General features: G+C 50.4%; 6 protein-coding genes across 6 annotated transcripts; 3 read left to right on the top strand and 3 right to left on the bottom strand.

Moving 5' to 3' along the window:
* Nucleotides 1-1,053: 1,053 nt before the first annotated feature.
* NCS57_00669300 (uncharacterized protein) lies at nucleotides 1,054-2,788 on the bottom strand (the record flags this gene model as incomplete). Its single annotated transcript, XM_053056574.1, has 3 exons — nucleotides 1,054-1,475; nucleotides 1,531-2,462; nucleotides 2,529-2,788. The coding sequence occupies 3 exons, from the start codon at nucleotides 2,786-2,788 to the stop codon at nucleotides 1,054-1,056; spliced, it is 1,614 nt and encodes a 537-aa protein (XP_052912769.1).
* Nucleotides 2,789-3,274: 486 nt separating this feature from the next.
* On the top strand, nucleotides 3,275-5,458 carry NCS57_00669200 (uncharacterized protein; the record flags this gene model as incomplete). Its single annotated transcript, XM_053056573.1, has 6 exons — nucleotides 3,275-3,344; nucleotides 3,404-3,478; nucleotides 3,527-4,349; nucleotides 4,425-4,625; nucleotides 4,681-4,820; nucleotides 4,893-5,458. The coding sequence occupies 6 exons, from the start codon at nucleotides 3,275-3,277 to the stop codon at nucleotides 5,456-5,458; spliced, it is 1,875 nt and encodes a 624-aa protein (XP_052912768.1).
* Nucleotides 5,459-5,925: 467 nt separating this feature from the next.
* On the top strand, nucleotides 5,926-7,561 carry NCS57_00669100 (uncharacterized protein; the record flags this gene model as incomplete). The annotated part of the gene is made up of 3 exons (XM_053056572.1): nucleotides 5,926-6,277; nucleotides 6,341-6,861; nucleotides 6,914-7,561. 3 exons carry the CDS (start codon nucleotides 5,926-5,928, stop codon nucleotides 7,559-7,561), a joined length of 1,521 nt encoding a protein of 506 aa, XP_052912767.1.
* Nucleotides 7,562-7,963: 402 nt separating this feature from the next.
* On the bottom strand, nucleotides 7,964-9,854 carry NCS57_00669000 (Na-H-Exchanger domain-containing protein; the record flags this gene model as incomplete). The annotated part of the gene is made up of 5 exons (XM_053056571.1): nucleotides 7,964-8,837; nucleotides 8,902-9,464; nucleotides 9,527-9,633; nucleotides 9,689-9,757; nucleotides 9,806-9,854. The coding sequence occupies 5 exons, from the start codon at nucleotides 9,852-9,854 to the stop codon at nucleotides 7,964-7,966; spliced, it is 1,662 nt and encodes a 553-aa protein (XP_052912766.1).
* Nucleotides 9,855-14,273: 4,419 nt separating this feature from the next.
* Nucleotides 14,274-15,337, top strand: NCS57_00668900 (uncharacterized protein; the record flags this gene model as incomplete). Its single annotated transcript, XM_053056570.1, has 2 exons — nucleotides 14,274-15,190; nucleotides 15,241-15,337. The coding sequence occupies 2 exons, from the start codon at nucleotides 14,274-14,276 to the stop codon at nucleotides 15,335-15,337; spliced, it is 1,014 nt and encodes a 337-aa protein (XP_052912765.1).
* A 415-nt stretch (nucleotides 15,338-15,752) lies between these two features.
* NCS57_00668800 (Acid phosphatase) lies at nucleotides 15,753-17,947 on the bottom strand (the record flags this gene model as incomplete). Its single annotated transcript, XM_053056569.1, has 2 exons — nucleotides 15,753-16,200; nucleotides 16,251-17,947. 2 exons carry the CDS (start codon nucleotides 17,945-17,947, stop codon nucleotides 15,753-15,755), a joined length of 2,145 nt encoding a protein of 714 aa, XP_052912764.1.
* Between the last annotated feature and the right edge of the window lie 389 nt (nucleotides 17,948-18,336).

Genomic DNA, 18,336 nt, shown 5'->3' with positions numbered 1-18,336 from the left:
GCAGACCGAATCGCGTTTATGATGGTCGTCTGTGTCACTGCCTCAGTGGTTGTGACTCGAGCTCGGAGCAGGGCGAGGGATATAGATGCCTGAAGAACACCAGGGACTTCCTCGATGGTGGTACGAAGGGCTGTGACACAATAACCACATGTGAGGCCACCTAAATTGAAGACATGGACCTCTACTTGTTTTTGTGTGGCTCTTGTCGTGGCTTCGAATACCGGTCTCTCCACACTATTAATTTTGAAGGGATGATGAGATGGTTTGAGGGAGCATAGCAACTTCTCGTATGCTCCAAGAAATCGAAAAACGACGTAAGCGGCTACCGCACAACAAGCCATAACCAAAAAGAGGAGGCGGAATTATGCACATGATCTGAGCTTTCCTCTCGCTTTGAGCCACATCTTGTAGGCGGGTGTAGGCGGGAGAGGACGGCCGGTCCGAAGTTGCGTGAGCTGGTTCAACACACCAAGCTAGTTAGTGGGTCAGCTACAAGGGGAGATATTTCTGACAAGGAAATTTCTGACACACCTCGAGCGCCAAGGCGGGCTACTTTAGCTTTTGGAGAAAGACTCGGGCTCGGACTCTTCGTGGACTCCGTCACCAGACCATGACTCGGAAGTGCCAATTCGAAACGGATCTTGAGGGGCTATTTCGTCATTTACACGAGACCAGCCGGGGGATTGCATGGGAGCGAGCCAGTGTTCAGTACAGGCTACCCTTGCTTTGCTTTGCAACCTTGTTAGGCTAGAGCGATAATGGGCACCAACAGCTAGACAGGGTTATTCTGAGTTGCGATATTCAATTTATTGGGGTTTATTACCAGCATGGGCCAATAACTGTGTTCTCTTATTATGGCCATGTTGTTGTTTCCAGACATTCACAGTGTTACCACAGTCCGACGTTCAGTGAAGCAGCACGGAAGAACCTTTTTTTCTCTTACACTCTGGACTTAGGTGCAATATGCAATACTGAACTCTATTTATTCTGATGCTATGACACGTGCCTTGCTCTCTCTGTATCATAATCCCGCAACAGCCAGGTTGCCAAAGTCTACCACTCCGGTCTAGACCGGCCCCGCGATCCTGACGGGATCAGATATTCTAGACATGACTTCTCGAGCTTGAACGCCGGAGCTAGAACAGAGATGTCATCTTCAGTCCCCCATTCCTTGCCGGGTATCTTCCAAAAGTACTCTGGGTGTTCAAAAATGTCTGGCCGGACCTTTTTGATAGCTGCATGGGTTTTGACAAGCAGCGTTTGCATCTCATCAAAATGCCTGACATGGAAATCTTGGTTACGAGACAAGAGCTCCTTGCACTGCAGCTCGTTGTACTGCCCGAGCCTGTAATACCAGATGTTATACTGCGTCAAGCTTACATCAATGTTGTACGTTGCGTTTTGTTGAGTGCGCTCTAACAAGGCCTGTAAAATGGCGATAGCGCCGACCAGACCAACTTGGTAATCGGAATTGGCTAGGAATACTGTGAGCGACTTGATACAGTGACAAATAGCGTATGGGTTACTTACGTAGCAATGGAACAACTGGCTCGTCTAACCCCATGAACTGACCTTGAAGCCACGAGATGCCTACTAGACAATCGCTGATTTGCTGCCACCCGGACCGGTGAGAAAGAGGACCTTTGAAGCCGTAGCAGTTTTCTCGTGTGTAGATGAGAGTCGGGTTGATTTTGCGCAAGCTGTCTGAATCGAAACCAAGCCGTGCCAATGCTCCTGGTCGGTAGCCGTCGATAAGCACATCTGCCCCCTCAACGAGTTTTGCAAACGTAGATTTGCCTTCTGCAGTCTTCATGTCGATGTTTGTGTCTTTCTTACCGGTGCTAAGGTCGACCCAGAGAGCGGATAGATCAGGAAGGTTTTCGTTCGTTACCTTGATCACTTCTGCACCCAAGACAGCCAATAGTTTAGAGATGACCGGGGCCGCAATGACTCGCGAGAAGTCGATGACACGAATGCCTGCTAGAGGCTTAAATCCCTCGAGATCAGGTGCTGGCCAGGCGCTGCGCGGCGCGGGCAGGCTTGTCTTGTTCCACAAAGGCTCTGCGCTGATGATTTTGCCGTGATTGGAGGCGAAGAACTCGTCAGGTGTAAGGCAGGTCACCCCGGCTTGTCGGAGTTCATCGTTGGCTTTGTCTTCGAGAAATTTTGCGTCATACTGAGCCACTTTCTCTGCATAGATCTGAATGGCCTCGTCTCTAGTGGCATCTTGCTTTTCAATGCCAAGCATACTCATTGTTGGTACAGGGTTCATGGATCCGTGAAGGTGATAAAAGCGGCCATCTTTCGTCTTATAGACATTCGTGGCCGCGACGTGGATAGGTATGTTCAGGTCATACAAGTCTCCCTTCTTCACCTCAGACATGATCTGCGGGTGCTCAAGAAACGACTTGCCGTTGACCGTTGGGAGAAGAACAGATTCCAAGAAGATAGATGTAAGATCCCTATCCCTAATCAGTCCCGATCATACACCCCCCTTACTCAACTCGACGAAGCAGTGTATCACTCACGTGTTGACTTCGATTTTCTGGTATCCAATACCATAACGATCAGCGGCGACAGCACTGGCCGCCGCCGCTAGAAGAGCAGTCAAGGAAGAGGCAGATTCGGTGATCTTGCAAGGCGTGGGGATGAATGGCTTCGGGTCGCCAATGAAAGTAATTTTCTCCGCGCTCTCGGTGAAGGAAGGTGGCAACTCGAGCCGCTGGTCACACAGAAGATTATCGTGCAAGATGCGTGCACTTTCTTTCTGGATAGAGTAGTCGTCCATGGTTCTTGGTCGCAAGGCGTAGGCTTCGGTTCGATAACAGTTGCACAACTTTTCACCCGGGGAATATCTGGATTAGTTTTATTCTCTGCATTATTGACACTGCTAAAACAGAAAAGGAATGATTCTGGGGATGAGTTGATTGTCTGGCAACACATCAATGTATATGTCAGGTTTTTCTGAGTCAGATATTCAGCGGAAACCTCGGCACCATGAGAAAAGGACTATGCGATTCCGATCACTGGAGAGAGCGAACGATACTTCCCATTCCGCGCTAGGAATGCTGCCTCTAGATGATCCAATACTGTGGAATGAGGCTGCCATAAAAACGCTTAGGAATCTATCGCCGAATCCCATCCCAGCCACTCATGCGGTTATTTGGCCCCGGCACTTAGAATCTTAAACTACTTTGGTGACTTCTTACGAAATATTCTTTCAAAAGAAACAAAGGGTAGAGCAAGAGCAAAAGGCTAACACTGAACAAACATCATGACGTCTTGGAGGCAAGGAGAGCTAGGAAAGCGACCCGTTCGCATTGCTAACTGTTCTGGCTACTGCGGTTTGGCTGCCTGATCTTCCAGTATGTATGCGATGCCAGGCTCTGACGCTGTTATACAGGTGATCCTGCGGAGGAGATGATGAAACAGGCAACCCTTGGAGATATCGACTTTATCACGGGTGACTACCTTGCGGGTAAGTACATAGGTCTGCGGACAGGACAAAGCTGAATATGATCGATAGAAGTCAACCTAGCGGCAAACGCAGAGGCTTTCGCCAACGGAAAGCACCCTGGATACGAAGTCTCTGCCTTGGAAGGCTTGAAAATGACCCTGGATGTGATCAATACGAAGAGAATCAAAGTTGCCCTCAATGGAGGTGCCCTCAATCCAAAAGGATTGGCCGAAGCTGTCGCGGAGCTGGTGAAAGAGAGGAATGCCACCTTGACTGTGGCATATATCTCTGGCGATGACGTCCTCCCTGAAGTTCGTCAGCGCATACAAGTTGCAGAATCTTCCCAGTTGCCACATCTTGACTCGGTAGGCAATAGCGTCAGGGTTGAGCAGGGGATGATGCCGCCTGCCGAAATGAATCCCGATGCAATCGTGTCAGCCAATGCCTACTTGGGCGCCCGCGGAATCGTTGCCGCATTCAGAAACGGTGCTGACATTGTCATTGCAGGCCGAGTGTCTGATGCCTCCCCCGTCATCGCTGCTGCGTGGTACTGGTGGTCGTGGAGCGACACGAATTACGACCAGCTAGCCGGCGGGTTGGTTGCAGGCCATCTGATTGAATGCTCGGCATACGTGACTGGAGGGAACTATGCTGGTTTTACCGAAGCAAAGTATGGCGGTTGGCAGAACTTTACCCATCCAGGATTTCCCATTGCAGAAGTGGACGCAGATGGATCTTGCGTGATAACAAAGCACCCCGGCACAGGTGGGTTCGTGGACGAAGATACGGTAAAGTGCCAGCTTCTCTACGAGCTCCAGGGGAGCGTCTACCTTCATAGTGACTCCAAGGCTGTCCTGGATGAGGTCACTGTTAGGCAAGTTGGGCCAGACCGGTAAGTTGCGCGCCCAGATTCCGGCGAATAATTCTCGCGACATCTGAGTTTCACGATTGCTAACATCTTTTGTAGGGTGCGTGTTAGTGGAATACGGGGCCTACCTCCGCCGCCATCGACAAAAGTGGCCATCTTTTACAAGGGTGGCTACGAGTCGCAGCTGCTACTGAACACAGCCGGATATGACTGGGAGGCGAAATGCGACTTACTCGAGAAGCAGGTACGACTTCAGCTTGGGGACAAAGCCAACGACTTGGATATACTCCAGTTTCAACGGTAAGTTTCTCGCAGGCGAGTTGATGAGAACCTAGTGCTGACCTCGAGATTAAAGCGTGGGAGTACCAGCCGATAACCCCCGTACGCAAAATAGCAGCACCATGTACATACGAATAATAGCGCATAGCAAGGATTCCAAGTCACTGATGTTAATTCCTAAAGCTATCTCAGACATCTCACTTAAACACTTCCATGGTAAGACCCCCATGTGTAGTATGGCAAACTTTGGTCGTACATGTGTCAAGCATGCTAAGCGTTGAAAACCAGGATTTCACTGCTCTCTGGACATGCGCACCGCATTCCCTAAGCCTTTTCTCGCCTACTACCCTGCTCTTTGGGACCAGTCAGCCATTCGAGAGAGAGTCACGTTCATCAACAACGCTGTCTCCTCGTCCATTCATCGCCCCGTCGATGCCGGAATCCCACCTATTTTTGGGCCCCTCTCTAGCCGAGACAGCTACGATACGGCCTCTCCGGTCCCGCTCACCGGCCCGAAGAGGAAGATCAAACTTGGAGACGTGGCACTTGCACGATCCGGCGACAAGGGCGGCAACCTCAACGTGGGAATATTTGTACGCACTCAGCGTCAGTGGGATTGGCTACGGACATATCTTTCGCGGGAACAGATGTGGAGCCTTCTTGGTGACGATGCGAATGACAGCTATACCATCGAACGGGTCGAGTTTGGGCACATCTTTGCTGTGCATTTTGTGATCTATGGCATTCTAGGCCGGGGCGTTAGCAGCTCGACCAGATTGGACGCGTTCGGGAAAGGGTTTGCTGACTATTTGAGAGACAAGATTGTGGAAGTGCCAGAGGAACTTGTTGAATGATAGAGGCAGTCAGGGTGATTGTGAATGGCTCGATAACCTTTCTATTCTTACTCGTGCACCGTTGATGACGGACAATTCGGACATAGAAGCTCTGCAGTGATATGCGATGATAGGGAAAGTCGGGCACCTTGAAGTTACCTAGGTAGCGCACAAGACTCCCCCCCCTTTTACAATTGCCTCAACCCCTTCCATGTGGAAGGAAATCGAATCAAGTCACGTCGGCTTTTGCAAATCGAGGTGACCCCGCATTAACCTGCGTCTCTAGCGTCTCCATTGATCCGTCCCATGGGCACATGCCCCTAACCCCGCGCAGGAGACGGGAACTAGCTTTGTTCGGAGCCGGGGTACATGAGATCCCCGGCCAGGATCCCAAACATAAATACCTGGGGAATCCTCACTCCCCTCGCTTTCTCCGACCCCCACTACTATCCATCTGTTAACTCTGCCAAGGCCAAGTATCTGCCATCATGCCCCCAAACAACAAGCCTTCTCGCCGACCAGCAAAGAGAAAAGCAGACCCCGGGTCAGACGGAGCGGAACGAGGACGCAAGAGAGCCCAGAACCGCATCTCTCAGCAGTGCCTCCGCGAGAAGAATCTTGCCCATGTGCGCAGTCTCGAGGAGACAGTTGCCCTGCTGCAGCAGGCGGTTGCATCCGGAGACCAGGGCAGTCGTTATGCAAATTTGCTTGAGACCCATCTCAAGCTGATGGAGGAGAACAGGCGGCTACAAGATGCCCTTCTCCGGCTGCGAAAAAAGCTACTGAGCTTGAGTAACGCCGCTTCGGCCGCAGCAGGCAAGTTTCCTCGCCACCATCACTGTAGCTTGTGCTCCCTTTTTTGCAATCCGTGCCTGCTCTTGCCAAATCACTAATGTGTCACAGATGATGAGGTGTTCGACACGGTACTCGGGGGATCCCAAGACACAGCCACGCCTCCTGCCGATGAGGGAGGACATCGCGACTCGTCAGGCTCACCATCGGCAGAAGTAGAGCCACTAGGTCACCAAAGTCCCAACACTGAACTTTCTACTGGCAGTGCGACTGCACAGACTCAAAGGGCGGCTGATCCAGGTGTATCGAACCTCCAGCTTTTGCAGAACGACCCCCTCGAGAGCTACTCAGATTTTTTAAACGTCTGTACCAGCACCTGGCCAGTGAATGAGCATGATGAGGCAGAATTGACAATGCCCTTACCAACATGGATGCTTTCTCATGACCATATTGTCATAACATCCATAGCCCTCTTTGGATCTAAACTCCTTGACGCTTGCGACAAGTATATAAAGAGGAAATCAACATCTACACTACCAAACCAGGTCAATGAGTGGAACCAGAAGGTCGTCCGCGTTGCGATAGAATTTGGGACTCGCTGCATGGGTCTAGGGTCATATGTCTATGGTGTGGTAAGTGATCTTACGGCTAGATTTAACAGCAAATACCTTGCTGACAAAACAGAACGGAGCTAGGTATATGGAAAAAGTCCTGAGTTGGCGGCTTGGTCTCGAACCCAAGGACAAGGTGCCAGCGCCATTCCGCCCAACACCACTACAATCCAGAGAGCCTACCCATTTCTGGGGCCTTGACCTCTTCAACTGGCCTGAGCTACGAGATCAGTTGGTACTGGATCATGAGTTGGTTGACTTAGATACATTGACAAAAGATCTCGTTCTCAACTCTGTTGTCGAGCAGCCACAACGGGGGGTAGCCGTTAATGTTCTGGACATTTTCGAGAATCAGATCCTTCGCCGGGACAAGTCTGGCTGTGCACAAAGCGGTACTTGCCGGAACTACCTTACTGATGCCTCTTGGGTCCTGTTTGAGGTTGGCCCCGAAATGCAGAGCGTGTACGGGTCTGTGGCAGACCCAGTGGAAGAGGCGATCATCGCAGAACTTGATCGGCGGATGCTGAATGAAGAGGCTACGCCCCGAGGTTGCAGCAAAAGCTCGCTTCCATCACCTGAGAGTTACCCCGGAACTGACGTAGCACATTTTCTGGGCATCGACAATTTTTTGGGATGGAAGATTAGTCAGGAGTTTGCCAACAAGTACCCTTTCCTAGACTGCTCTACAGGTAGGTTTCGCAACCACTTTATCGCCTCCTAGCTAACAAAGGCCTTCTCCGGATTAGCTATATCTGATTACCAACTGGCACCTTCCGAAGATTTCTTCTATTGGTAGCCATTTGACGTATGTAACTTCAGCTCCGGATCAACACTCTTCGGCTTAGATCTTTGTCATGTTGGAAATGAGCATAAATATAGATGAGGGCTTCAACTTCGGGTTTTAATGCTGCCATGTGTTGATAACTATTTATTTTGCTGTAGCAGCTCATATAAAACCAAGGCTCAAGCTTTCAACACATTTGAATACTTGCTCTACAGGTCATATGATAATGTCAAGCAGCAAAGCGCTATGGTAATTACTAGTCGATGAAACCAGATATGAACTCGACTTCTTATTAACCACTCAGTCGTAAACTAAAGATTGTATTGCATCTAGTGAAGGCTAGACCATGTACCGAATTGTCCTTCTCCGCCTTCTCTTCTCCTTTTCGTCCTCGTTACGCTCCTGAGCGCCATCCGTCAACTCTGTATTCTGCATATCTTCACGCTGTCTATCCTCTTCCAGCGGCAATCCCTCACTGCGTACTGGGACACTAAAACTATTATAGGTAAGGAAGACGTTCTCGTCCATCTGCACCGAGTTAACGGGTCCTGGGATCTGCAGTGAGGCTCTCCGGACCTCCACAACGTCATTCTCATCCTGGATTGGCTGTACGCCCATGTAATGGTAGAAGATGCTTAAAGCTGGGATGGAAAGCCCATGGACCACAATTGAGAAGAAGACCAGCCAGTAAACGGTGGGACCCATGGCCTTGACGAGATTGCTTTCCTCCTCGTCGCCTTCCCCAAGATGGGGAAATTGGTGCCTTGCATGCTCGACATAGAAGACAGCGCCGGCACCGATAGGACCGAAGTAGCCCATAAAGAGCGCGTCTTTCCAATTCTGACAGACTGCCGGCATGACCTTGTACATGATCATAATGGCTGGGATTCGACGGAGAACAAGGACAAGGAAGCCAAGAGCAATAAGCCGGGGGTAGGTCAGGCCTGTGCCATCTGGATCATGGAACTCTGACCAAGGGATGATGGTACCGATATACATAAACCCACCGAAATTGAGGAGCACGTCGATACACGAGTTGACCTCGTCGTGCCGCTGGATCGTCTCCTCGAGGAAGTGACCGTCCCAGTTGAGTGCGCTGCCAGCGACGAAACAGGCTAGTAAGTCGTCTGTGCCTATGGCACCACAGGTGCCAACAAGAAAGAGCCCGAGTGCTGCTGGGAAAAGGACGTACGACTCGCTGTCGACAAGTTTTCTTGAAATACCAGGTTAGATAAGGGTTCTTGTTCTTGGCGGGAAGGGATAGGGCAGTGTCTTACCGCTTCAGCGCAAAGCGAATGCCCTTGCAGGCCGCGAATCCCACGACAATGCCGTAGGCAACCGACATGAGGACAATGTACAGCCAGGTCTCGATAACCCACTGCTTGATGGCCTCCCCAGGGCCCCCCCCGAGCCGACCAACAGCCTCGGACCGTGCCTCATGTCCATGGTTCTCGGTGCCAGCACCGTCGATATCAGCATGGCGGATGAGGTACGTAGCCAACATGAGGAAGGGAAATCCAAAGCCGTCATTGGCTCCCGCCTCTGACGAGATAATCTCCCTCAGGGGGCGGGCAACATATTTATCCGCAAATGGCCCCTTGGCGATAGCCTGTGAAAGGATGGGATCGGTGCAGGTTACGCAGCTTCCAATGACGAGGGCTGCAAGGAAGGTAAGTTTAGGGACCGTCGCAAGTACACATGCCGATGTGCATAGCCACATCATTGTCATGATGGGTAACAGGCACAGGGCCATCTCCTTGCGGCGCACCCAGTTGTACTTGGCAGGCAGCTGGTAGCCCGCAATAACTAGCTGCACGCCGATCATGACGCGTGCGACGCCCTGCGCGCCAGTCAGCCAAGGCTCCGGGCGCTGCACGCCACTCAGGGGTCAAGCAGACTCACCAGCGTTATAGCATTGGTCTGCCCGGCCTCGGCAGAACCCCATCGTTCGCTATCGAGGAATTTGGCGGCAAGCGGGCCCAGAATGATGCCCACAACGACGGCAGGGACTGATGGGTTTGTGATGGTTGGCATGGGACAAAACGTGGGTGGATGGGTACTTACGAGCTTCGCCAAGATACCATGCCTGCTTGATTTTGACGGATAAGATGCCATACAAGACTGTGAAGGCGCCTGCAACAACGTCAGAAAGAGGCCCCGCCAAGATGCAAGGTCACGTACCAAGAACGCCAAGCACAATGTTGAGCTCACTCAAGTTGAGGACAGGCATCTTTCGGTGGGTCTGGATGAAAAAGCAAAGAGAAAAATGAACATTGGCACCTTGGCAACGTTGAAAAGAGCAAAGGTTGGATGCATACGACTCTTGACCAAGCTGCCCCCGTTCCAATAGGAGTGACAATGACAGACAGAAGAGATCGCCAAGAGACTGAGGGCGATGCCCAGGAAAATAAATAAAAAATAAAATCGCGCACGAGACATCGTCAGCCTCGCTCTGGCTCGCGATGCCAGACCAATGTCTACCGGGAACAAGTCAGCAGGAGAGGGATTTACCAAAGTGAGACAGGTAAGGGGTCGATCAAGTATCACCGTGTAGATGAGGCATATTACCGCTCGTCTCATCACAGGCATTGCCCTGACGCCAAGGCTGTACAGTACTCGCGGCCTGGTTCCAAGCCGCCATTGCCAAGTGTCCAGTGTGTCTGCCAAGTCTTGGCGACCCGGTCGCCCATCTGTCCGCCCTACTGAGGAGAGAGGCCGCGTCTACGGACTATTTCGCCGACGAATAGCAACGTATGCATGCAAGGTTAGTTTCCTATGCTTCTATTTTAGTTCTTCAAACACCAGTCTCGGAACAAGAGGCTTTGTCGTGGCTATAAAAAAACAAAAAAGTCCATGGATTTTAGAAGGACCACAATAGCAAAAAACGTATCCCCACCTGCAGCAAGACCATCAATTCTTGGTCTTCAACCTCGGTCAGAACTACTCTCCTCCGGTCTCGCCACCTCAGGGTCGGTTAGACGATCAAAAACAGCTGTCCAAGACATTGGAAACATCCGAGATTCAACCTCTTAAAGGTCCAAATCAGGCATAACGAGGTCCGGTCTCAGGTGATTCACTATCTGTAGATCTTGGCGGAGATCTTGGCAGAGGATCTTCGTGTCATCTAAGAGGTTGCAGCGCGGCTTGGCAGTTCTTGGCTGATAATGTGTCTAACTCAAGGCACAGATTTGCGCCGAGTCTTGTCCGGTTCTCCGCTTGCCCGTCTCACTGCTTTGTTGTACCCCCAGGTAGTTCGCCTGGTCTCCTTGGAAGTGTTGATGAGACTGGCGGAAGCGCGTCATTGTGGCTCGTCATCAAGGGGTGTCGTAAGAACCCCACAGATTTGCCCCACGATCCCTATCTCGCTTGTGGCGTGATGGGAAGAAGAGCCTCTTATTAAGCATAATTTCAAGCCGAGCGTGCGCCTTGGTCTGTTTAAATGGACCCTGCATTGTCCACAGCCCAGTCCTTTGTCGCGTGAACACGCTCGCAGGCTGCTCTTTATGGGACGCGTTTCCTGTCTCAAATCTGTCTCAAATCAGGAAGCGCGTGTTGCTGACGACGCGAGATGCCTTCTCCAGGATAGGCTTCGGCGGTCACTGAGTTGCCTTGAGGGATTAATAAGGGCGTGATTATGAGCACGCCCTAAGATACTAAGATAAGATAAGAGATATTACTTTAGCACGTGACGCACCAGCTATTCTAATACGTAGCATTGGGCAAAATTGCACTTTAATTTAACACGAACTACTACGCGAGCCAGCAACCCTGGACTAATACTATGATTTATTCTTATAATAGCGAGCCCATAGTGGGAAGACAATCTGGAGAACAAGCCTCAATGACTTTCACAGCCGCTGCAGACCTTTCCGACTTCGTCATCTCTCCAGCTGAGTTCCTCGCGTCTCGACCAGATATTCACAACCTCATAGCCGGTGCAATGGTGTTTCGGTCGACGCCCAGTAGTTCTCCTGACACTACAAATCTTGAAAGCCTGTTGCTCCAACGAGCTCCCTCAGATTCGTTCCCCCTTACGTGGGAGATCCCGGCGGGGACCGCAGATCCTAGTGTTGATCACAGTATAATTAACGTCGCCGTCCGCGAGCTTTGGGAAGAGACGCACCTACGAGCCCGGCGGCTCTTCTGTTCAGTCGGATTGGGCTTCTCCAATGGCGTCACGACACTTGCGCTGACGGGTGAAGCAGAAGAGGCGAGGATGGACTCAGATTTCAATGTCTGCTTATTGCGTGTCTCGGGGCTGACTTGGGCTATTGTCACTTTCATAGCTGATATCGAGGAAGGGGACCGAGAGGTGGTGTTACGACCGGACGAACACGTGGCATGGGCTTGGGTGACTGAAGATGAAGTGAAGAAGGGACAGTTCAACCACGGAACAGGGAAGAATATGGAATTGGCCAGCGAAGCTATGAGGATGATTGTGTTGGAAGGGTTCAAATTACGGAAAGCCATGACCCAAGAGCAGGGTTAGGCGAAATCAGGCTAGGCAAGTCAGGCATATCGCCAGTGGTCGCTCGCTCGAGACGGCTCAACATTCTAGACGATGGAGTGAGCTCTTGGGCATAGGGCGGTGAGGACGTGGGGGAAACATGTTACGGACAACGCTCAGCTGGACCTTGTCAGGATTTTTTAGTCCTCGGAGGGACTCCCATTTGTGCCAGATGCGGATTGGGTTGGAGGCCCATTTGTGGTCATCTCTGTATTCGTGTCGCTAGCTAGCATGCTACTCAGTGTCTAGCCTTGGTCTTGTAGAAAGGGAAAACTCTCTATATAACCACGTACTAAGGAGATGGCCATGTTCTATTTTATGTAAGCCATGGCTCCAAGCGGCCAAGCGGAAGGAAATTTTTGTTCATTATGTGAAGCCACGACTGGGTAGTTTGCAGTCCTTCGTCTATGGCAACATATACAAGACGGCCCTAAAATCGACCACTTGAATGCACGTAATTCCGTTTGGTTACGTCAGTCGAATATTGTCATTGGCTAGGCACAAGTAGCCCCTGCTCAGCCCCCGCCTGCGCGATTTCCAATGGTAAGGAATCGGCATCTGCGACAACGCACAAAACTCATTGCTCGGCTTCTGAAATTATATTACCACCACCGCAAACAAATATACATCACAGCATGGATAGACACTTCCAGTGGCATCCAGACCGGATTCTTGGTTGCCCGAGCGAGCTAGGACCAGGTGCCGGGAAATTCGCCCTGGTAGTCCTGAACCAGCCTCTCGTGGCGAATGCCACATTCAACCAGTTGTGGGAAAATGGTATGTTTACGATGTAGTTCAACAGCATGTGTTTTTTTTTTTTTTTTTTTTTCTTTGGTACAACTAACCGGGCCCTAGCTCACTTAAGATTGGCTGTGGACGGTGGAGGTAATCGTCTGTACGACTCCTTTCACTCTATTAAGTCTCCCTCGCTTAACCATGATGTAAGGACAACTTGGACGAGTCAAATCGGAGTCTGATTTGAATAGGCTCATCTAACCGCTATTATCGGCGATCTCGACTCGCTACGCCCATCTGTTGGGGAGTATTTCGCGAGCTTGGAACCTCCTACTAGGGTCATCTCTGTCCCTGGCCAAGACTCGTGGGACTTTGAGAAAGTATTGTCATGGCTACGTTCTGAATATTCTGACATTCCTAATGTCGTCATCATTGGCGATATAGGGGGGCGCGTTGATCACGGTCTGCGTCAGATTCATAATCTCCACCTTGCAACTCCTGGCACTGATTATGCTAGAGGCCTTGCTTTCTTGGTTTCTAGCAAAAGCTTAAGCTTCATCCTCAAACCCGGTCGGCATTGCATCCATGTGGGGGACGTAGGCTCTGCCCTCGTGGGAAACCATATCGGAATTCTCCCTGCAGGAAACCCATCGACAGTCACGACGTCGGGACTAGAGCGTGACTACCATGAGTTACGTCTATGGTTTGGAGGCCATATCATTACTGGCCGCATCTTGCCAAGGACGTTGAAGCTTGACATTATTACAACTCACTCTGTGCTATTCACGATAGATATATTACAGACTATATAATTAACAGCTAAAGAAGAATAATGCTTTTAGGAATTAGGAATTTTTAACCAAATACTAAGTGTAAGAACATAGCTCCTGAACGGGTTAAGGCTGGACTTCATGTCGCGGTCACGTGACCCATCCCAATGGAGAATCTTACGGCTAAGCCCTCTCAGAGGTCTCAGCAAGTTTTTAATACTATTTCTTTTAAGATGGTTAGTTTACCAGCAGGTCCTAGAAGCTTTTAAGACAAGGTGGGCCTGGGCTAAGAAGCGGCACAAGGCCTCGTGATTTCGCCGCGTTATGGAGATAAGTTAAGTCCGAAGCGATTGCCTCCTCGGGTGGCTAGTGCCCATCTGTCAGTAGGTAAACCTAATCGGGGCGATTTGTCCGTAACTTACTACTTAGTCCAGGAGATCAGATGGCATGTCAGTCCATATTTGAACTTTCGGAGATAACAACGATTAGAAGCCGACCACGTCCACTTCGCGACGCGAACAACCAAGCTTGGTCGTGCAATGCTGGGCAGTATTAAGTACAAAGGTTGCCGCTTGTGTTTCGGTGCCTGCAATTCACATCATTACACACATCTTCGCGCTCTCAAACAACACGAATCATGTCGTCCAAACTCGAAAAAGACGTGGCTTGGGAGAGTAGCATTCTCGGCACAATCTACAAACAACTCTTCGTGCATCCTCAGCCAATACCATCCACCGTGAGCCTCGCCAGCAAGACTGCTATAATCACTGGAGCCAATGGGGGGCTTGGATTTGAGGCGGCCCGACAGTTGCTCAAGCTCGGGCTCTCAAGGCTCATCTTGGCTGTGCGGTCTCAAGCTAAGGGCCAAGCCGCTGCTGAGACACTGAAAAAGGAATTTCCCATCGCCAATATTCAAATCTCTCTAGTCGACTTGGCTGATTACGATTCCATCACCGCATTCGCAGACCGCTGCCGACTCTTGGAACAGATTGACTACGTCATCCTCAACGCCGGCCTCCAGAGTAGCACATTCAGGAGGAATGAGAATACAAACCACGAGTCGGTTTTCCAAACCAACTTTCTCTCAACTGTGTTCCTCCTGCTGCTCCTCGTATCGGTGATAAAGGAGAAGAACCGACAACGCCTAACCGATCAGCCACCAGTTATAACTGTCGTTGGCTCAGACACCATGTATTTCAGCAAGTTTACGGTGGTAGATCCCATCTTCTCCAGGCTGGATGACCCCAAACACTTTGTCAAGTTCCAGCAATACATGGACTCCAAGTTTCTTGTAATGATTTTCATCTCTCAGCTAGCCGAGAAGGTCAGTTCCGACGACGTCGTCATCAACGTGTGCAACCCTGGAATGACAGCCGGAACTGGCCTTGGTCATGACTCGGAACATCTGAGCTTCGCGGAAAAATACATTATGCCAATTTTTGCGAAAGCTCTAGGCCGTTCGGTTCAAGTTGGAGCAAGTGTCTACATTCATGCGTTACTTGTGGAAGGAAAGGAGAGCCATGGCAGCTTTGTGAGCGATTGGGCTATCAAGCCGTAAGTCTTGTGTCAGATCAGCCTTATACTCATTTTGACAACATTTCTAGATACCCGAGCGTTTTGTATAAGAAGGAAGGGAAGGGCCTGGGCGCGCGCCTTTGGCAGGAGACGATTGAAGAGTTGCGTTTCACTTGGGCCCCCTGAACTGACTCATCGGGCTAGAGCTCGTAAGCTATAGACATGCCCTGTTATATATAAAAACCATTAGTTACAGTAATTGGGGAAGATCAAAGAGCAGATAAATGTAGAGCCTACGCTGTTGTTACGTCCTCGGCCATTTGCGCCCTGCAGACACAGAATAGCAAAATTTCTTACTACAAACACAAAAGAAGCAGCGGTTCGCGTACTTGGGAAAGATAGTTATAGAATATGAATTGGTGTAGAGAATGCCTGGTTAAGAGCTTTGAGCCTTTTTTGGCCATTTTGGGGGCTAGATATATACCACCGCAATTTCATCCGAAAGCACCTCTATCAGTGAGCTCACCCGAAAGGTATCGCGTGCTGTCTGCACAGCCAGTGACGTGAACGAAGCGTGGCCAAAAAGCCATAGACGACGAGCCTAATGCTTCAGTGGCTCCCAGAAGCTGGAGCAGTAGATGTTGCAGTAGAGCCAGAGAAGCCAGCCAGAGCCGGAGCATTCGGAGGAGCAAGATGAGCCAGAGGGGCTAGAAGAACCAGAAGTTTCGCAGGTTAAAGGTGGATCCTTTAATACAGTGAGTGCATCACCAACTCCACCATCTTCGCCCTTGATAAATTTCCAGGAAAGGGTTGTTGAATTATGGATGGTCAACTTGGAAAACCCAAAACTGGTCAGATCACGGACAGCTGTTATGTTCGGTTTCGCCTTGTTGGTGGTGGCGTGGCTTTCGATGTTTCCAGCAGCTCCATTGATGAGATGAACCATCGAATTGCCGGGGTTCACCTTGTAGGTATCTGCGTCGATAATGGAGGCTTCGTCGACAGCACAGTTCCTTATAGGGTTGAGGCGCTCATACCAGTGAACATGGCTATGAGCAGTCAGTTTGGCGTCGTTGACAAGATCGAAATATCAGCTTACCCAGCAATATAGAGATCAACCTTGTGCTTCAGAAACAGCTTCTCAAACGCCTCGCGAAGGTGCTGATGGTAGTCGCCACACTTGGAGCTGTACATAGGACGATGGCCCATGATGATAACCCAGGGTGTTTTACATCGATCAACCCTAGCAAGATCCTTTTTCAACCACTGATATTGCTCATAGGCCTTGTTGTCCTTGAAGGAACCGTGGATTGCTCCAAAAGGACCAGCATCCGTGATGTGCGTCATGTTGGCAAAAGGATGAGTCTTGCCAGACAGAAGATATGTCTCTTCGGCCAGAGGATCCGTCTCGTCGCCAAGATTGATCGCCTTACACTCACAGCTCTCTTTTTCCTTCTCCTCCTGACACTCCTTTGTATCCTTATCCTTACCCTTACACTTGCACTTGGCCAAACCCTTGTCCTTGCCTAGACAATCCTCCTCCTCCTTGGCCTTGTCGAGATCTTCCACAAACGTCTTATCCGGGCTGTGAGCATAATCTGTCTCCGTGTCAATGGATACAAAATGTGCCAAGCCGTAGTCAAACGAGTGCCAGAAATTCCCCACGCCATCAGACTTCTCGCCTGCCATGTGGAAGCGGTTCTGGAAAGCTGTAAAATTGCGTTGTGAAGGGGGACATGAATAGTAAGTCAGTGTGGAGTTGGGACCGGTGACGGTGCCGTTTGCTAAATCCTCATTGAGATACGCAGAGAGGATATATGGGGGATTATCATGGTCGGCGCATGTGGCCTCATGATTTCCGGGAAGAACTATATAGGGGACTTTTGTAGTTATATTATTCATCCACTGCTGCCACAGGTCCCAGTTAGATTCGTAAAGGACACCCACATCACCACCACGAGGGCTGCCTTGGTCTGGAATTTCGCCTGCTGGGAGAGGGGTGTCGAAATAATCGGGATTTTCATCATGGTTGGGGAGCGCGCTCGAGCTGCCGTTATAACAAACGGGCCACTCAGAAGAGTTGCACGGCACGACGCCCGAGTACCAGTCATCCGCATAGCTGAGATCACCGCCGTGCCAGACAAAAGCCAAGCCATCGTCGTTGATCGCTTGGTTTATGTACTTGTAGGTTCCACCGGCATTAGTATAGCCCATGTCATTGTTAATAGCGATAGTAAACTCGGATGGATCGCCCTTGTCTTGGGCAGTAGTGAAGCTTAGAATACTGGACTGGGTGGTACCGTTGGCAGCAGGAATTTGATAGTAATAAGTTGTGCCAGGCTGGAGGTGCTCGATCTGAACGTCGTGAAAAAACTGACTGCACTGGGTAATGACATTGATGAGAGAACAGGGAGGAGTGCGATCATATGTCGTGCTTGAGCCGGTAGCCAGATTGTCCAAGGCGGAAGCACTAGTTCCCCACTGAACTGAGGGGGCGACACCCAGACCAAAGGGCGTCTGGTAGTGAATGTTGATGCCGACAGTGGTTCCCTTGTGCTTGGCAGGTATATATGACAGTGAGATGACATTGACGTTGTTGCTGGGATTCGCAGAGGCGGGCTTGACGGCCGGGGGCTCGACTAGACGAGGAAATCCTTTGCCGTTGCCATTGATGGTAGGGTCTACCCAGTCGCCGATGGGGACTTTGGGGCCGCGATAAGGGTATTTCTCGTCGACGGTGGGTGCTGATTGAGCCAGCGTGGCGAGTATGGCTGCCAAAAGATAGTGCGACTTCATTTCAGCGAACCAAGAGAGCGATTGATAGAGCAAGAGGAGGATTGAAGTAGCCAAGGCTTATGGCTGAAGCATGTATACATATATAACCTGATTGAAATTGGTCTGTTTAGCATTCGCGTCTCGGAACACCGGTGCCGAATAGGTACTCGTCTTTACGCCACATATCTCAATGGAAAATAGGCTAGCCCATCTGATTAGCTGGTTTACGTCGACGGAACTCTCCCTGTAAGCCTGCGCACGCTCAAGACAACTAGTGGTATGTTGGTTGGAATTTCAGCCAGCCAACTTGTCAAGGCCGCTGTACCAGTGACCAAAAGAGAACGCCCTCTTAAGAGCCTTACTGGTAAAGGTACCTGAGACCTTGACATAACTCAAGTTTGGGCTTGCGC

Source organism: Fusarium keratoplasticum, chromosome 5, assembly GCF_025433545.1.
Source record: "Fusarium keratoplasticum isolate Fu6.1 chromosome 5, whole genome shotgun sequence".
NCBI classification, from domain to species: Eukaryota; Fungi; Ascomycota; class Sordariomycetes; order Hypocreales; family Nectriaceae; genus Fusarium; species Fusarium keratoplasticum.
The sequence above is the reverse complement of the archived record's forward strand: the minus strand, read 5'-3'. Positions and strand labels throughout refer to the sequence as shown.